Source organism: Alligator mississippiensis, chromosome 5, assembly GCF_030867095.1.
Source record: "Alligator mississippiensis isolate rAllMis1 chromosome 5, rAllMis1, whole genome shotgun sequence".
Taxonomy (NCBI): domain Eukaryota; kingdom Metazoa; phylum Chordata; order Crocodylia; family Alligatoridae; genus Alligator; species Alligator mississippiensis.
Window position 1 is genome coordinate 153,021,127 of NC_081828.1, and position 18,671 is coordinate 153,039,797.

An 18,671-nucleotide genomic window follows, 5' to 3' on the forward strand; every position below is an offset into this window, starting at 1 on the left:
ATTTTTAAGTAATAGTGCAAAGCATTTTAAACTTTTGACTAACTTTTCTTTTGTTTGTTTTTGCATTTATTACCCCCACATAGCCCCTGCATGCTCTAGCCCTCAATGAGGAAGGTGGTGACCACCTTACTCCCATGTGTGTTAACCCCTTGCCTTTAGCTCCTACTAGCAGCCCTGCTATGCACAGCCCATGCTGTTGTCCTGGGCAGGCAGGGCGGACCCCTGTGCAGACAGCGGTGCCAGGCATGTTTGGAGCCACAGAGCACACTGCTGCTTCAGCACCAGCATGCCCCATGCAGTTGAGCTCCCACGGCTGCTGCACAGAAGCTGAAGCCACTTTTGCAAATGTGCCCAGCAGAATGGAATGGCCCTTGCACGGTGCCTTACCCCTGGTAACAGTCCCTTTGTTGCTGAGCACGGTGCCCTGTAACCACTCCACAGCACCCCTCCTGTTGCTCACTGGTACCTATAGCCTGCTATGGGCTTGGGATGGAGGCAGGGTGCAGGGACCAGACTATGGTTGCCAGAGTACTCTGGGCATGCAGCTGTAATTATCAGCTACAACAACCAAAAAAAAGCCAATAGCCAAGAACGTCATTTCTCCTCTTTATTGGTGCCGATCTGATTGGGGTGCAATAAAAAGGGGCAAGATTGAGAGGTAACTTAAAAGCTCCCTTGTCTATTTTAAAATCCCTGTGCTTTTAAAGTGGTGCGCCTTTTAATTTAACTAGAAATAAGATTATTATCGTCTAACAGTATTGCTTCACGGTATCAGATTGTGGTCACTCTATCCACTGCCTATCATGGTATGCTTTAATGTCTAAGACAGATACACCCCTGTATCAAATGGGTATAAAAGCTGCACCCTTGACTAGCTGTAAAACTTGATCACAAAGATTTAACAGATCTGTTTTTAAATAAATCTGTTAATCATTTTATATCTACATCTTGTAGTCGGTCAATTGTATGTATATGGGGAAGTGTGTAAATGAATAGTCAGGTAGTTCCTAACACTATTTACCATCCAGGATTATATGATGGATACCCTCATACTAAGATGAGGAGAACTTCTGAATGGCCTTCTGGTATGGAACCTACACTTCCAGTGCAGTGTCACTGCACATGAGCATCTAAGAATTCAGGGTGGTCTGTAAGGCCTGTGAATCTTTCCACCACTGTATTCTAGGACTGTCAGTGCAGATAGTGACAGACAAGAAGGTAGTTACTTTACATTAACAGGGTGAGGCCAGCTCTCCCCATCTCCAGATCAGAAAATAATCAGACTCCGGAATTGGTGTCAGGCAGTAAATCTACCGGGTAGGTTGAAAGCCCCACCACACACTATCAGTTAAACTACAAATGATTGCAAAACTATACCCTCCCCAGGGCATCTTCTGTTTATAAAGAGCCCCAGTTCACAAGGTGTTTGATACAACCTGACAAAAGTTTTTTGAGAAACCAGATTCCTAGGACTCCTGTCCAATGCTTTTCTGATTCTTTAGTGGAGCATGTACTACTCCAGAGTGCTGCTTGGTACTGGAGAAGACTTGGAAATCTGACCTTGGTAGATTTAGTGCAGATGTTGGATGCTTTGTTCCTCTCATCTCAGCTTCTTGATCTGTCAGATAAAGGGCTGATCAGACACCCAAACCTACAGTCTCTTCACCAGCACCCCAAATGCTCCAGGGATGCAGAGAACTGTCCCTGTATGTTAGAAAATAAGTTGTCGTCCCCCCCCCCCAAAATGTAAGAGATGAAAGAAAGGTTGCTGTTTCAGCTCCATGGTGTAGTTAAGTATCTCAGTTATCAAAGTCCTCTAATTGTGATCCTGTACAGTTTTGCTGCTAGTGGTCCAAACAATGCTTATCTGCTCCTTTTGTGCTTCAGATTCTTGAAGGACTTAACTGATCTACTTCCACCTAGAAAAGAGGAGTCAATTGTGGGATTTTTAGTTCTCTTGGCTCTGGTTTGAATGGAGACTTTGTGCTTTCAGCTTCATTTATCCGTGGTGTATGGAATTTCTAGCATCCATTACCTTAGAAAGGATGGCCAGGTTGCTTAGGCAGTGAGGGTGGGCTCAGCCCTAACATCATGGTTTTCCATCTGGACAATGTGTCACTAAGGACTCATCCCAGATTCTTGCTGAAGGAAGGCATTTAAGAGTCTTGCCTGAATCCATATTTACTTTCCTGAATCCCAACCATCCTTCCACACTGGATGTGACATGCTGTCAACCTTTCCCTTTCAAGGGATAAGGTTATTCAGGTTATCTTTAACTGTGACTAGCAGAGAAAGAAGGGCAAAATAGTTTCCTTTAAAGACTCTCTAAGCAACTCTGTGGCTGTATTCAAGCCCATAAGGAACACTGGCCCACCTGCATCCTGTAGCTTGTACTCCAGCAGGGGTCAAATTTGTCAGTAAGCTCTGAGCAGCACAGACATCTGCAGATGGCCACCTGCATCTATATTTGTACAATACATGAAGCCTCTAGATTCATGCATTGTCTTGTCACTATCTTCTTGCAACTGAAATTCTGCCTGCATTTGAACTGGTCAGGTTTTTTTTAGCTTCCCATAGTTGAATGTGCATGGGCACAACTACTTGAAGGAGAATGTGAAATTGTTTGCTTCTGCAGCAGTTGGAATTTTCTAAATTGCAAAATCTGCATGTAGAAAACAACCTATCTTCCATTTTCAATTAATTTAATAAATCTGGCATTCTTTGCTGGTGTACACTATGCTTTTTGCTCAGGCTTGAGAGCTTATCTTGGGGAACATGCATACTGAGCAGGTACTGCTGGCTACAATGACTGAGCTTGGGCGTGCAGTGTAAGAGTAGTGGAATTGTAGAATGTATTGCCAAAAAAACCTGGTTACTGTAAGGTATATGACTTTTGTTAAACAAAGTGAAGTAATAACCAAGCAAACATTAGCACTTAAATCCCTTTAATGAGCCACGTGAGGAGTCATTGAGAGCTTCATAAGTAAATCATGTATTACTTAAGTTTGTTATGTATTGACCTAACTCTAGATAAAATATCTTATAAAAATTATTAGCTGCCATAGAAAATAGTGAAATTCTTGTTTTGTTTTTAAAGTGTCCTGTAATTCCTTTTTTTAGTCGCAAATAAACTTCCATGGCAAAAAACTGAAACTGGGGCCAGCAATTAGAAAACAACAGAATTTATGTAAGTATCATTAGACTGAATTTTAACATCAGCACTTTATAAGGATGCCCAGCTTAAATATAGGACAGTGAACAAATGTCCTTGCCCTTTGATACTTGGTGTTAGTGTGAAAAGTACTAAAACTAAACTTAGTATATCTACTAAGATTAAAAAATAATCTTTAATCTCATGTCTTCAATATCAGAGTTGAGAGAGCATATGGGACTATTTTGCACTAGCACAGTGCTATAGCATGCAATCTGCAGACATTGCAGGACAGCTGATTAGGCAGCCTGTTGAGCTTTATTTCCCTTTAATTAAAAAGTTATCTTCTATAAGTTGTTTGTTTGTTTTAATTTTTTGTCTAAGCTATTGGCAAGTAGCTTTTTTTTTTTTCTTTCCAATTCTTAACTTTCTTTTGTCTTATACAAGGTGCTTATCACATGCAACCCAGACCTCTGGTTTTTAATCCACCTGTGCCACAGTTCCACAATGTATGGAGTAATCAAAATATTGAAACATATATGCAGCCTCCAGCCATGATGAGTCCAGTAACTCAATATGTTCAGGTAAATTCTTTCCCTTTTTTTCCCCTGCCTCCCCCCAGTAAGGTCCCTGACCTTGAGTCCTAACAAACTCCACCTGCCTTTTCCATTGGCAAATATGACCTGGGTGCATGCACTATAAGCTAATTCCCTCCGGCCCTCCACCCACCTACTCCTTAGAATTTAAAAATAAGACAAATGTATATGTATTTGGTCCTAAAATTTTAAGAGAAATTTGGTGCTTGTATCCTGAAGTATTTTTAAATGGGAAGTGAAGTAAGTGAAAGGGTTTAATGGTTCCACTTAATGTCAAACCAGATATTTCACTTGTAACAAACCAGAAATAAACATTATGGAATCTCTTAACTTGAAAATTGAGGTAAGTACTCATTATTTAAAAACAACAAACTCTCTCCCTTTTAAATTAAAAAAAAAAAACAAAAAAAAAAAAACCTAAAAAAAACCCAAAAACAAACCCCTAAAAAAAAAAAAGACTTGATTGAGTAGACTCTTATGCTAGCTCATCTGCCTGGAACTTCAAATATCCTTTTGAGAGAATTTAAACTCTGTTAGAAGCCAGAATGTTTCTGAAATAGCTCAAAGTAATTTTAAGTTTCTTCCCAGAAAAATATTCTAAGTAAATTAATACTTGGGGCTTGTTTATTTTTGTTTTGTGTAGTGTTTTTTTTTGTTTGTTTGGGGTTTTGTTTTGTGTTTTTAGGGGCATACTAAATTTACCTGGCATAAAATTTTCAGAAGTGATATAGTCACTTTGTGTAACACCAGTTGATAGAGTGAGACTCGCAGGTGAGGGGTGGGCAAAAATGGCCTGTAGGTGTTTGTCTGTCCTGCGGCGGGTCCCTTGGTCCCATGGCCCAGCATAATCCAGCCGTGACATGTCCTACTGCCCCCAGGCACACAGCAGGACTGGGGTGGCTCCATAGCTGGACTGCCTTTTCTAGGCAGTCCACGTGGCAGGCAGCTCCTTCTGGCTGTGACCACCACCAGCCCCAACCCTGTGATAGCAATGGAGACCCGTGCTGCACAGCCCTGACCCTGCTCTGAGTTCGCCTGCCCAGGTGCAGCAGTAGCAGTGCTGGACAAAAGCTGTTGCTCAGCACTGGGTAAAAGCAGCCCCTCTCACTCCTGCTGCCAGCAGCTGCCCATAGCCCATGCAAGGCTGCCCTGTGTATACTCTGCGCTGCCACTGCAGTCCCATGGGGCAGCCTGGAGGTGGCAGTGATGGTGGCATAGATGCAGGGCAGCCCTGTGCAGGCTCTGGGCAGCTGCAGTAGAGAACTGCCAGGAGTGGGATGGGCTGCTTTCCCTCCCACACTGCACAGTCCTGTCCCTGCATGCTACATGCCTGCTCTGGGCTCATCCACGCAGTCTCAAAAGCAGTGGTGGTGGACAAAAGCTGCTGCTCAGTGTGGAGGGTGGGGAGAGAAAGCAGCCCTTTCCCATCCCTCTGCTGGCAGCTCCCTGCTGTAGCCTCCTGGAGCCCTTACAGGGCTGCCCTGTGTCTCTACCATTACTGCTGCCTCACGGGGCAGCGGTGGTAGTGCAGAGCTACCCCAGCTGCACTGTAAACCCAGGGGGTTGCAGGACATGCCACAGCCGGGTGGCGTGGGGTGAGCTGGGTCAGGGTTGTGCCTGGGTTCCAGCTGATTTGCTCCACAGAGGTGATTATGGAGTGGGCATAGGGCACATGGGCTGTGTGTTGCTAGCAGTGGCTGGGAGGCTCTGCAGGGTGCATGGGCTCCACGCTGTTGCAGGGTGGGGACTGACCATCTCGGGGGAGTGGGCACAGGGGGCTCCCATGCACACCCCACCCTCCCCCAGACGCAATTACACACCTGCGTGCCTCTGGGGGGAACTCCACTCGCTGATACGTGCATGTAACCACTCTCCCCCTCCACACACTCACATCCCCACAAACACCCCCCCATCCACATCCATACATCCCTGTACCCCTCCACACTCCCTTACAACATACAAGAGTAAGACCTCATTTTGAGCTATTGTGCAATCCACCTCTATATACACAACACAAACCCACACAAATCAGGAGAAAAATACTAAAAATACTTTATTGTCAATTTTTGATTTTTAGTGTACACTTTTTTTTTTTCTAGTTCCAAGACGGCAAACCCCCTTACCAAAGGGAGTATTTCTGGGGGCAAGGGGAAGGACTTCTGGTGGCAAAGGTCAGGGGTTCAGGAGCAAGGCTTCTGGTCCCAAGATGGTAACAGGGGGCAGTGCATCTGCCAAACGGTGGGGTGGCCCTTGACAGCTCACCAAAACTCATTAAGCAGCTCTCCAATGGAAATAATTGCCCCCCTCCTTCTCCAAGTACTGAAGTTCTCTTTGAAAATGGAACATTTAAGTCCTGTAGGAAGAGCTAAAGTTTTCTTTAGTTGGATTTGCTTGGATTTGGGTTTGGTTTTTTTGTTATTTTTTTTGTTGTTTTGTTTTTTAACACTTAATCTCCGAAGCAGTAGTTGTCAAACTCTTTCAGGTTACAGCCTAGAATAACCTAGCTCAGGTCAAGAGGCATGTGCTTGCTGGGACCCAGCCAGTCATTGCCACTGAAGTCCAACCAGATCAGTAGGTTGGATCAAATGTCTCCAGGGCTGAATCCAGCCTGCAGTCCATTGGTTGTTGACCCTTGCTCTAGCAAGATTTAAAGTTCATTACCTAATTTATATGTTGTTGTTATAGTCCTACCCTTATGGCTCACCACCATTATTGATACAGCAGCAGGTTCCTGTAGGATACCAACCAACTTACAACTATCAGGTACTTTTATCTTTCCAAATGGTCTTGGTAAAGTAATTGATGCATCTAAATGTTGGACCCAAACTTGCCTAAATTTTTCTACAGATTAAGCTTTTTGCTTGTTTTTTGTTTAGATGTTTTGTTTTAAAACAGCTGCAAATTTGGTAACATTCATCTGTTCAGAAATCCTTCTCCATTATTGTTACATAATTGTTCAGAAACTTTTGCTGACAAACAATTGAAAACACTTAAAAAATGTTCTGATGGCAGAGGGCAGCTGCTTTTAAGAACAGTGATCTAGTACCAGAAATTGGTGGGTAACCTTAATTAACTGCCCAGGATAGGAGCTGCAGTGTGCCCAGGATGAGAAATCACTAGTGTGTGGCTGGGATTTTGGCATCTTATTGCTTTTTTAGCCAAAAAGCTGCTTTTGTTAAGGCCTACATTTACTGGGTTGTTTTTTTTTTTTAAGTAGATTTTACTGAAGTATTCAAGTAATAATATTTGGTGAAGGCTTTTTAAAGACAGTGACCCTAGTGAACCCTATTCAAGCCATGTTGTAGGCCCACTCCTCCCCAACCCACAACTGCCAAAGGTGCCCCATGTCACCACCTACTCCTAGACCCACACTGCTGCCCAACACCAAACCCACTACAGTCACTGCTAGCCCTGTGGATGCAGCCCAGGAGGATCACCTGCAGTCTGAATATGGCCTGGGGTGAGTTTGACAGTTCTGGTGTATACATGATAAATAGCTTGGTTAGGTTAGATGAAATGATGGATTTTGTGTTGGACTATTGGAAATTGCCTGAAAAACTTCAGATACTAACCAGTATTTAGTGATGTTGGGGTGTACTTGGTATCATTAGCCTTTATTTAGACATAAACTTGAAATATAGTTTAGTTTCTAAAGTAGTCTAGTTCAGATGATTAAACTGAGTTGAAGAGCTTTTCTTCCACAGCTTAGATACCTCCATGATCTATTCTGTGAATAGATAGAGGGGAGCATATAGACTTGTCAGAATGTAATTAGGCCTTTTAATATTGTACTGGTAGATCTTCTAGAACTGAAAATTCTCTCTGTACATTGGGAGGCCAGTAGTGTTTTTGGCCAGTGCCAAGAATGCTTGCAACCTTGACTTGTAAGATACTGGCATGCCAGGGCAGGTGGTGGGGGAGCTGTGAGGGGCCCAATCCTTGTTGTGGCAGCGCAGCCCAGGCCACTTCCCCACTGTCTGCCCCAAGGCACACATGTTAAACATAATGTCTTTTCGTTCCACATTGGCAACTGTGCTGGGGCTTACCTACCCCTGCTATACACCATTTCACCCCTAAAATAGTCTTCTTGCAGCAAGCCTGTTTGGTGAAATCCAAGAAGCAATGGCATGTTCTCCTTGCATCTCATTCCACAGAGGAAGTGACATGATGAGCTAACAAACTCTTTACGGTTTGGAGTCTGACTTACTTAAAAAAAAAACTAATTGTAAATTTCTCAATGTTTGGCTTCATTTGCGCTCATCTTATGGTTTTGGAGCCTTTTGTTACCCATGTAGAATAAAGTCAACTTAGCAAATTGTGCTGCTTATTCATAGAACCAAATAAAACATTTGGTCAGTCTCTTCTGGCATCAGCCACATACTGTCATTAAATAAATCTATGCCTCCTTTCAGAAAATGGGCCAACTCAACTACAACTGAATTAGCCTCTTCAGTTAATTCTGAAAACACTGCTGCCCCTGGCAGATTTCAGGCTCCCTGTCCCCAAACCTGGTTCAGATGAAGTTAAAGCTTTACTAATTTATAGTGCCTACCAGTAATTCCCGAAGTGGGATACCCTAAAAATCTGTGTGTGCCTTTTGAGGCACAAGGTAGCAGCATCATGCTGAGACATGTTACAGGTACTAAATCTATTAGTTTTCTAAGAAGGTGGCAGTGTGTATCCCATGTTGGTGTGGTACTGTGCATATCATGAAAAGATTGCTCGCTAATGTATTCTAAGCTAGTGTGTGTGAGGTACGTAATGAAAGTGGGATTATAAAATAAATTTATACAGTAAAAATGGTTCCTATCAAAGTAATTCTCTCATAGGAAAAAGATAATTTAAGACTAATTCTAAATACATTTATTTAAGGTTCAACCACAGTGGCCTCCTGGGGAGCAAAGGAATTATGTTATACCTCCGGTAAGGTGATGGTGTTTAACACACACATCTTTAACATCTTTCTGTGTGACATTTTGCCAGTTTGACACTTCTAATCAAAATTGAACTTCACTTTATAAGCGGGTCAGTAAGAAATGTGGTGCATTTATGGGTATTGGTGCATTGGGCTGAGTCAGACTATTGTTAACTAATGGGATTATGTACTTGCAAGCTTCCTGTCCTAATAAAACTTAATTCATGCAAAGATTACTTGGCAGAACAAAAAATTCTTCCCTTTCATTTGTTTCAATTAAAACAGGGAATGTGTGAGGGTTCTTAATACCTCACTTGGGCTACCACTCGATGAGGGAGGGAACTGACGAGTGCAGCCAGGTTTCATAACAACTTAATTCTCCGAGATGTATAGAAGAAGAGCTTTGCCTAGTGGCAGGTCCATCTTTGAATGGACGTATATAAAGGGGGAGGGAAATGTACAATTGTTACCTACTTCTTCTTGAATGAAGTAAACTGTAGATCTTCATTCAAATCATGAAAATAATTGGTAGATGAGTAATCTCAAAAATATGAGACTTCCTCATTTGTTTGTGTAAGATGAGACAGAGGAGAGAATCCTTAACTTTCTCTCTCTTTTATAGAGACTTTTGACAGTTTTGCTCCAGTGTCGTATTTTTAATCCCAGTTATTGTATAATCCATGGAGGTATTCTCTCCACTAGAATCTTCAAGGTTTTGACATTTTACCATATTTACATGAATAGAAGATGTTTTCCTGCCTCCTCCATCAGTGGGGAGGGAGGGGGGCAGGGAACTCCACATTTTACACTTGTATGCAAGAAACCTTTGCAAAATACATTGCCTTATCTTTGAATTGCTGCTAAAAGCAGCATGTGCTCAGTAATGGGAACCAACTATGAATTTGCTTAAATGCAGCCAACACTGAACATAACTAATAAAATAACGTGTCCCATATTGGTCAAACATGCTAATGAGAACCTACCAGAAATTTGGGTTTTTTGGTGGGGGTTTTTTGGGTGGGGGCAGGAGGGTTGGGTTTTTTGGTGGGTGTCTTATGGGTTTTTTGGTCTTGTTTTATAAAGAATTTTTTTGTGTTCCAAGCCAAATTGATTCCAAATTCTTGAGTCATTCAAGAACCATATGTGGTCCTGCTACCAGCAAGCATCCTCCACCCCTGCCTTGGGCTTCAGATGCTTCCAAATCCTTTGGCTGGTATCCCTATGTGCGGGCCCAAGCCCAGAGGCTTGAGGTTTGGATGCCCCTGAGCTTTGCTTGCCCTCAGCTGTATGGCCACAGGAACAAACTAGGGAGGAGTCTCCCATGTCCATAAAGTTGCCGTATAACTGAAATCTTCCCACTGGAAGTGAAACTGGGAAGCGGCTAACTATTACCTCAGTCAGGGTACTACCCTCTGCCATGTTCATGGTTTTTAGCCAGTAGGAACCTTGGTGGTCATGGTATTTGTCGCAGGGCACCTTAGTGCCTGCTCCTAAGAGAGGAGAAACTGCCAGGGAGAGAGCCCTGGCAGAACCAAGTGAGCACAGCTGTGGGTTGCCGGAGCAACTAAGCGGAGCCAGCTGCCTGTAGGGGGCAGGGCCTGGCCCTTATAAAGCCCAGGGCCGAAGCCAGGCTGGCAGTTCTCTGCCAGCAGCCGGAGAGGCAGGAGCTCCCTCGGCCGAGATATGGGAAGGAGCCTGAGTCGCAAGTACAGCTCATGATAGCCCTGGAAGCTTGAGCTATGATGATGAGTTATGGCCATGTGGCTTGCATTTGTGTTACAGCCTAGGGGCTTGTGGTTTTGCTTTGTGTTTGTGTTATTACACCCAGAGGCTTGGGCGAGGCTGTAGGGGTTGGAGGAGGCCTCAATTACTCGCACGCCACTGCGCGAGCAGCTGGCGGCGAGGAGCGCGGCCAGTGGGTCGCGGGCGCAACCCGTAGGTTGCGGACGGGGACCGAGACCTCGGATTGCGTGTGGGGGAACATAGCCCCCCGGCCCCAGGAAAGGGGCGGTATTACTGAGGAGCCCAGTGTGGGCGTGGTGAGCCCCAGAGAGGGGGAACGCCCTTGTACGTTATTGAGTAGCCCAGTGTGGGCGCTGTGAGCCCCCAGAGAGGGGGAACGCCCTTGTATGTTATTGAGTAGCCCAGTGTGGGCGCGGCAAGCCCCAGAGAGGGGGAACGCCATTGTGTTTTATTGAGTAGCCCAGTGTGGGCGCACGGGCATAGCGAGCCCGGCCGCAGGCTAGTGTGGCAGTACCCCTCAGACCAAGGCAGGGCGCTGCAGTTGCCCCTGAGAAGACAGGGAGTAGCAGCGCGGTGAGCCAGAGTCAGGGAGGGTAGCCGTGCGGTTGGCCAGGGAAGGGCTGGGGCCCGCTAGAGAGTCCCGAAGCGGAACCACACCAGCAAGGGAGGCCCAGAGTGGGCCAGACGAGAGTCCCAGCAAGAGGCTGGGCATGAGAGAGGGAGCCCAGGGTGGGCCACAGTAGAGAGACAGACCGGACAACGTCCATTACATCTGCGAGGCTTGGGGCATGGTATTAGGGGCTGGTAGGAGCCACGCATAGCCCATAAGGCTAGGGAGCTTGGGTAGCGCCCATTGTACGGGGAGACCCACGAGGGGTCCAGGAGCTGACAGGCCCGAGGAAACGCAAGGCAGCCTCCCTATTACATATTCGATCAAGACGTGGCGGGCGAGAATGGAGGGTGCCCTCGGGCCGGAGTAGCGCGGTGAGAGGGCCTCAAGGAGATCATGGCCCTCCGCGAGGACCCCGCCATGACAGTATTTCCCCTGCCAGGTACCATGAGGTAGGTGCAGACCATCTTTTTATGAGAATTTTTTCGTGTTCTAAGCCAAATCAATTCCAAATCTGCGTCAGTCAGGAACTATAAGTGGCCCTACTGCCAGCAAACATCCAGCCATCTGAATAACATGTATGGCAGTGCCCATTGAGCGTAGTCCCCCTCAGTGTTGACTCTTTCTTCTCTCCCCCCCCCTTGTGGTGAGCCAGTATATTACATACATCTTGACTGCCTTCACTCCCACAGCTGAGCTATGCCTTTCTTTTCCACTTCCAATGATTCCTGTTTCTTTATCAACCTCAAATGTCTGGCAAACATAACTAAATTGGGCCCTAAACAATTCACCCAGAATCCCTCTGTTGGGATCCATCTCTCAGCCTGTCACATGATTAGTGTGGCCCTGCCCTTCATGAGATAAAACTGCTGTATACTTTATCTGCATATCAATTTTTGGAGGATCCCCAGACTTGACAAGAACACCCTTTTCCAGTCATGAGTCGGGGGGCCTAAATTAGCATGTGGATCCCTTTGGGGGGTGGAGGGGGTATCGGGGTGAGGGTATTTGGAGTACATGCGCGTACTAAGCAGTGCTGAGCTGTGGGGTTACCATGGCTTGAGATGCTGTTGGCTTTGCTGGGGTCCTGCCCAGTGCACCATAAATCATGAACCTTTTGTCTTTGGTACCTTATACATAAAACAAACTATGCATGATATTAGTCCAGAGTGCTACTTAAAAGGTGTGTTTATGAAGTACCCCTGCTAAAACTTGCAGCAGTTTCAGAAAAGGTAAAATGCACTAATTCTGGATGAACTAAGTCTATGGGTGCTACATGCAAATGACTGCAGCTGTGTTTATTTTAAAGTCTTTTTTTTTTTTTTTTTTTTTTTAATTTGTTGCTCACATCCATGTGCTCAGGGAGAGCAGGGTCTGATAGTAAGGAGAGGGGGAAGGAGTTACAGAGGGCCAAGGGGCTATCTGAGGCCCCAGACTTATTTTCCTTGCTGTAGCAGTAGGAGGGAGAGCAATTCAAGGCAAACTTCCAACAATTAATTTATGCCTGGGAAACTTTATAATTTTTCTGTATATAGAAACTAATTATTGTGGGGGCTGTTTTATAATCAGGGTTGACTTTTTTTAGTCTTATAAATAAGGCTTTTTTTTTTTTTTTTTTTTTGTACCCTGAGACTTTGGCGAGTGGGGAGGGTGCAGGAAGCCTCATTATTGGCTGCCTTTAGGAGTAATTATTGTAACATAACTTGGTCACAATTTAATGGACAATTTTTACTGAGTAAACATACCTAAATTGAGTGTAGATTAATTATCATAGAATTGTTCCAGTACTTGTTCCTCTTTGTGAATATTATTTATGGTCTTTAAAACTTACTTAGTGGGGCCCCAGTAGAATGGGAGGAAGAATAGAAGTAAAGAATTATAAATTCAATGATGGAAGTCTACTTTTGACAAAAGGAAAAAATAGCAGAATCTCGTGCAGCCTGACATATGCAGTTTATCTGTTTCAAATCCATATTTTAGGATTGATCTGTAGAATAATTTTTTGCTTCTGCCCAGTCGGAATCAGACATGAACTTTCTCTGGTACAGTGCTTTTACATAAGTGCAGAGGGGGTAGAGTTTCATGCACACTTCTGAAGGGAAATCTGCCTCTGTTGTAATGAATAAGCAGAACCAGTGTTGTCAGTCAAGGAAATGTGGAAGCAGCTAAGTCCTTGCCCTTGTATAGCAGGCTCATTTAAAACTTAATATGTAATTAAGCAGCCTATTAAAAGGTTAAGAAATTAAAAAATTCCTCCAACTACTTGCTTGTAAGCAAATACATTCTATAAGAGTGAATGTAGTGTAAGCTTGTTGGTGTTGGACTTGCAGAATTTCCCATCAGAAAAGCATGGTAATTTTTATTATAAGTATTACTTGCATGCATAATGCTTAGGACCATCTGAAATTGAAACATTGTTTTCAGACATGAGAGGTGCAGACAGAAGTGCAGCTCTGAGCTGTAACTTGGTGTTCTGCAAAGCATTCTAAGTTGCAAGGTTACCCCCAGACCAAACAGAAGTTCACTGTTGGTTCCAGGGGGAAGCGGAATCTAGCTGTGGGCTTGGAGCCTACAGCCAGGTTCCCATAGCAACAGCCACAGCTCTTTGCCAGTACTCACTGTTTTCAAAATGGGAGGGGGAAAAGGCAGCAGAGGGAGCTTATTCTTGGGGCTCCCCAGCTAATGCTGAAAGGTGGGGTTCAGTGAATTGGATCCCCCCACCTTGGGTGGGGAAGGGAGAGGGAGGTCATGTTTCAATAATTCTGCCCCATCCTTCAGGGGGTCTAAAAAAATCCCCAAACTGAACTCCCTCTGTCCCGTGTCGTCGTTCTCCTCCCCCCCCCGCATTCTGAAAACCGTGACAGGCAGCACAGATGCAAGTTACAGAAGACGCTACATTTGAAGTTTCTTTTGTACCTTGTACAATGAGGGATCAGATTTTTCACTCAATCCGCCATTTTTAAGCTGTTTGGTCATGGCTATAGACTGCTTTCTGTGGCCAGGTTGGGTGAAAATTGTCACTTCTGTCTGCACCCAAATGGTGAAACCAATTTGTCTGAACTTGGAGTAAACAAGCTGGGATGGCTGACCTGATGGCTGTAAAGGGGTGTGGGTTGGGTTGTTACCAAATTACTGTTTCATATTGGTGAAAATCTCTTTAGCACTTAAGCATTCCAGAAAAGTGTTCTTGCCTCCTGGTGAGTCAGATATTCATGGGTAGGAATGTCAACTGGAAGCTTAGTGGCTCTCCAGGATTTGACTCCTTTGGTTCTTTAACTTGTGTGCTATCCATGCAGCAGAACCTGAGCTCTAGAACATCTCAAGTCCAGTCTTTTTTCTGATAACAGTAAGAAGTGGAACCCCATGTTCCCTTCCAGCTCTTGGACTGTTCATATAAATCTTGACTTCTGTGGGTAGGAGGGTGGGAAAGAAGGTAAGATGGTCCACACGGCAGATTATCCTCTACTAAAATCTCCAGTTTTGGGAAATGGTGAGAGCCTCACTGTCTGCAGTACAGGATAGAATTCATTAGTGTCATTCAGTGCTTGCAGCTCTTAAGATGAGAGCATTCACAGAGATCCAAAGTTCGTTTTAGAATTTGCAGAAGGAAAGAAATGGGTTGCATGCAACTTCTGGACATGTGACTATAAATTCTTTTTATATTAAGAGATTACTGCAGAGTGTTCAGTTGATGTGTTGGACAGACATCTTATTGAGAGGGAGCAGTTGATGCTACTCTGACAGAAAAAATTAATACTGGAGCAGGTGTGTCAGCATGTGTGGCACTTTTTTCCCCCCAGTTCTTCAGAAAATGACTGGGGTGGGGGGAGCTCTGGCTTCTTGTTAAGCCAGGATTGGGGATCCATATTACTGAGCTGGACAAGAAGTAGTAAAGATTTGTAGGAAATACATATCCATCAACCTCTGCCCACACACTTCCACATCTTAACAGACACATTTCTAATATTGTGCAGGCTTATACTTCAGTGAGCTACCACTGCAGTGAAGTAGATCCAGAAATTATCCCAGTAGAATGTTCTGTTCCAGAGCCTACGCAGTCCTCTGGAAACAGTCCGCAAAAGGTAAGTGTTCACTTTGGAGACTTGTATTCAATATCTCAATTTGCAGGGAAGGGTATGGCACAGGACTGGTAGTCCGGAGACTTGGTTCCACGTATAACACTGAACCAGTTCACTGTGCCTCAACACCCATCTCTTGCACATGGGAAACTAACTTTCTCAGATACCAGAATGCTTTGGTTCAGTTGTGAACCATACAAGATCAACTGATGTATATAAATCAACGTTCTTTAGTTTAGTAAATGTAACTTTGTTTAGCCACCAGACTTAATGTCCTAGGAATTATTTACAAAATGCAAGTGCAACTTTCTCTTAAAAAAATTAATAATAATAATACCCTGAATTCTTACTGTCCTAGCATTTGTAGAGACTAAATTTTTGGGTAGTCTTGCATATTGCTTTTCACTTCAGTTTGTAAGAAGTGTTTTAGTCTCAAATATTCTAAACAATTGAAAGGACTGTTGCCTTTATTTGTGGGATTGAAGCTGTTTTGTGAGCTGTTTTGATCCAATTACCAATAAAAAAATATAAAGATCTACTTGATCCAAAATGGAACGTTCTGGTCTGTGATGCTTCAGTTGTTGAACAGGCTGCAGAGGGAATGATATCTTCAGATAATATTGTAAATTCACTTTCTATGCGATATACAAAAGCAATTCACAAAGTTATTTTAGAATTTGCAGGTGGAAAGAACACAACTGCCATGCATATAATACCTGGATGTTTGACTGTAAATTCTGTTTACTGCAGTGTGTTCAGTAAAGGCTGACAGTTGACAGTAATCTTGAACATTTGTGTCAGGGTTCAGTATGTAATCTGTAGAAATAACTAGCAATGAAATAAATAAGAGAAGATGTATTGTTGGAGACATTCCTGAAAATGCATGTTTCAGAAGTCTGTGGACCGAAGCATCCAAACAATGATATCCTGTCTGTTTAACTCGGAGAACCGGCTGAAAAACACTCTTGTATCACAAGAAGACTACTTCAAGGTATGGAATAAAATTTTAGCAGTGCTGATGAGCTTAACTTTTTTCAGCTGCTAGAACAAATGTGAAAAGCTTTGGAAATGATCAGAAAGACATTTTTGACCTTTTTAGATTACATTGTATTGGAGTTGACTGAAGCATATTTCTGTCAAATGCTTAAGGTGATTACACTGGATGTGGGAGGTGCCTTGCAGCACATGTAGGCCTAACTGAAATATTTTTAATCTAGCCAGCTCTGGGGTCATTAGCAGTGAAAAAGGTGTTAAAGAGACTATACACGTTTCCCTGGGCCACTGACTACATATTTGGGTTGCTAGTCCATTTGAAAGTCTGAGTTACTGTATTCTCACTGTTGGTATTAGTAAGCAAGATTAAAGATAATATGGGTATGTCTAGATGTGCTGCTCTATCACTTTCAGTTGTGATGTAGAAATACCCTTAGTATAACTGTTAGTTGCTTTTCTTTAGGGATCTTTCATGTTGTTGTATCCCTTTCCTGTGTACCATAACTGACCTTTGGCATTACTTCTGGCCTTGGTTTGTGGCATTGGTATTACTATGCTATTTAGATACCACCTAGAATAAATACTGCTGAAAAGTCAAATGGGCTGCACTTTTAAAAAAAATCTTATACTCCCTTAGCTAGAAAATGATTATTCTAAATATGCAATATCTTTGAGTTACAATAGCAGCTTTTTCCAGATGTGAAATGCACATATTTTTGGTGGCAGCTTGTATTTGGAATAAACAACATTGTGAAACCTGGTTATGGATATCACTTCTTAATTTTTTTTCCTTTCAGCTCAAGTATTTTGATAGTGATACATGGTCACATATGTCTACTGTTTGGGAAAACTAGAGACTCTTTTTTTTTTTTTCCTTTTAATTGCATACTTTGCTTATCTGTTTAAATTCTTTAATTCAGCATTCAGTCAAAAGATAAATACCAATTTCCTGAAGTTTTGTATAGGGTCCTTTTCAGCTTTCCTTAGAAATTCTTGACCAGATACACATTCCTATGTAAATGCTTGCTTCTGTCACGTTGAATTTTAAACAGTCTCTTTTTTTAAGGAGCAAAATCTTAAAATGCTGCTTCATGAAACACACATTAGTTTATTCTGCTAAATGTTGTATAGAATTATCTCTACTTTAAGAGATTTGAAAATATATATTTATTTACTTACTTTTTTTTTTTCATTTTCCTCATGCTTTATCTTTACAGGAGAAGAAAGCTCATCACTTCAGAAGAAGTAGGGCAGTACTTAAAAGTGTTTGACCAATGAACCTGAAGACTTAGTGCCTGTACTTCATTATTTTGGGATGTTAATGAAAACTGAAGATCAATATAGCAATCTGCTGTAAAAAAGAATTATGTAACCTTTTTGAAAAAGTTACTTCAAGTTGAAGTTAATATTTGCATGTTATCTGTTCCTAGGTTGTTTGTTCTTAATTGAAGGACTTAACAAATGTCTTCAATTTTTAGAAGTTTTCCAGGTTTTACTGCTTGGGTTTGCATGTGTTTTCACTTGATGCTAGTGTGTTTAAAATTTTAATGAGGTTGTATGGGAAGATTTGTTCTTCATTTACTTTGTAAATGCATAGATTTTTCTTCTGAGTTTCAAGTTATGATTGGTTTGCTGTGCTTAGTTACTGAACTGCACTTCGTTTCAATTTACGGTTGGCACTTTGTTTTTCTTAACTTTTTGGATGTTTAAGCTGTTTTATTTTCACCAATTTAGTTCTTGAAATTTAGAAGTTGAATAGAAATTTGCCCAAGAGGTAGAGGTTTAAAACTGTATTCTTAATCAGTGGAACAGAAGGCATCAAGTTACAGCTCCAATTGAAGCCCTTTTTAAATCTGTACCCAGTTGCATTGTTGGTTCTATGTAATCCAGTCGAAGTGGATTACATTTTATTAGTTAAAATTTTATGAACCTGAAATCTGAACATTGTTATCCAGGTGGGGGGGGAGGGGGGGCTAATTAAGATCATTCTAAAATTCTTAAATCGAATTTAAGGAAAATCTAAGGACATAACTAGCTACACTAACTACCCAGTGACTTACACTTTTTTACTGAGCAAATTTTAGACATGTCTATCCTAAAATTGTGGGAGAAACATTTGCTTTAAAATACGATGCTTCCATTTTTTTTCTCTAATGTCATACAGTATTTGTTAATCAAAGTATCTGTAAGGAAATATCTTTATTATAATTATGTAGATTTTAGTCTTGTATTAAGAAACCTGGACAATAAATTTTTATTTTTGACTTGGCTTCCTAAACTTCATAGTGTGGAGATGTTAACTACAGCAGTGCAGCAGGTGATGCAAATACCTTTACTAATCAGAATGTTAAACAAAAGTCTAGGCAGTCCTCAGACTTACGACACAATTGGTTCCTGAACACTGTCTTAAGTCAAAACTGGTTCCAAGTTACAATGTTTTCTCATAAGAAACAATGTTATAAATGGGGGGTTGGTTCCTGAACCAAGGCCTGATACCCTATTTTCACTAAAAAAAACAAACAAACCCCAGAACTTTGTACTTTATCAATTATAGATGAGTAATATAGCTATATTAATGTACTTG

At 42.4% G+C, this 18,671-nt stretch overlaps 1 protein-coding gene across 3 annotated transcripts in view; it reads left to right on the top strand.

The window, feature by feature from the left end:
• DAZL (deleted in azoospermia like) overlaps positions 1-18,351 on the top strand; it is a 32,571-nt gene extending 14,220 nt beyond the window's left edge. The window contains exons 5-11 of one of the 3 annotated variants that reach the window (XM_019497744.2): positions 3,121-3,187; positions 3,599-3,735; positions 6,433-6,510; positions 8,620-8,670; positions 14,990-15,097; positions 15,990-16,085; positions 17,305-18,351. In XM_019497744.2, coding sequence (XP_019353289.1) covers positions 3,121-3,187; positions 3,599-3,735; positions 6,433-6,510; positions 8,620-8,670; positions 14,990-15,097; positions 15,990-16,085; positions 17,305-17,358 — 591 coding nt within the window. In that variant the 3' untranslated portion in view covers positions 17,359-18,351. Of the gene's footprint in view, positions 1-3,120; positions 3,188-3,598; positions 3,736-6,432; positions 6,511-8,619; positions 8,671-14,989; positions 15,098-15,986; positions 16,086-16,193; positions 16,240-17,304 lie in introns of those variants that run through there. The other 2 variants (XM_059728874.1, XM_006262384.4) reach the window with 2 other exon arrangements.
• The last annotated feature ends 320 nt before the right edge of the window (positions 18,352-18,671 follow it).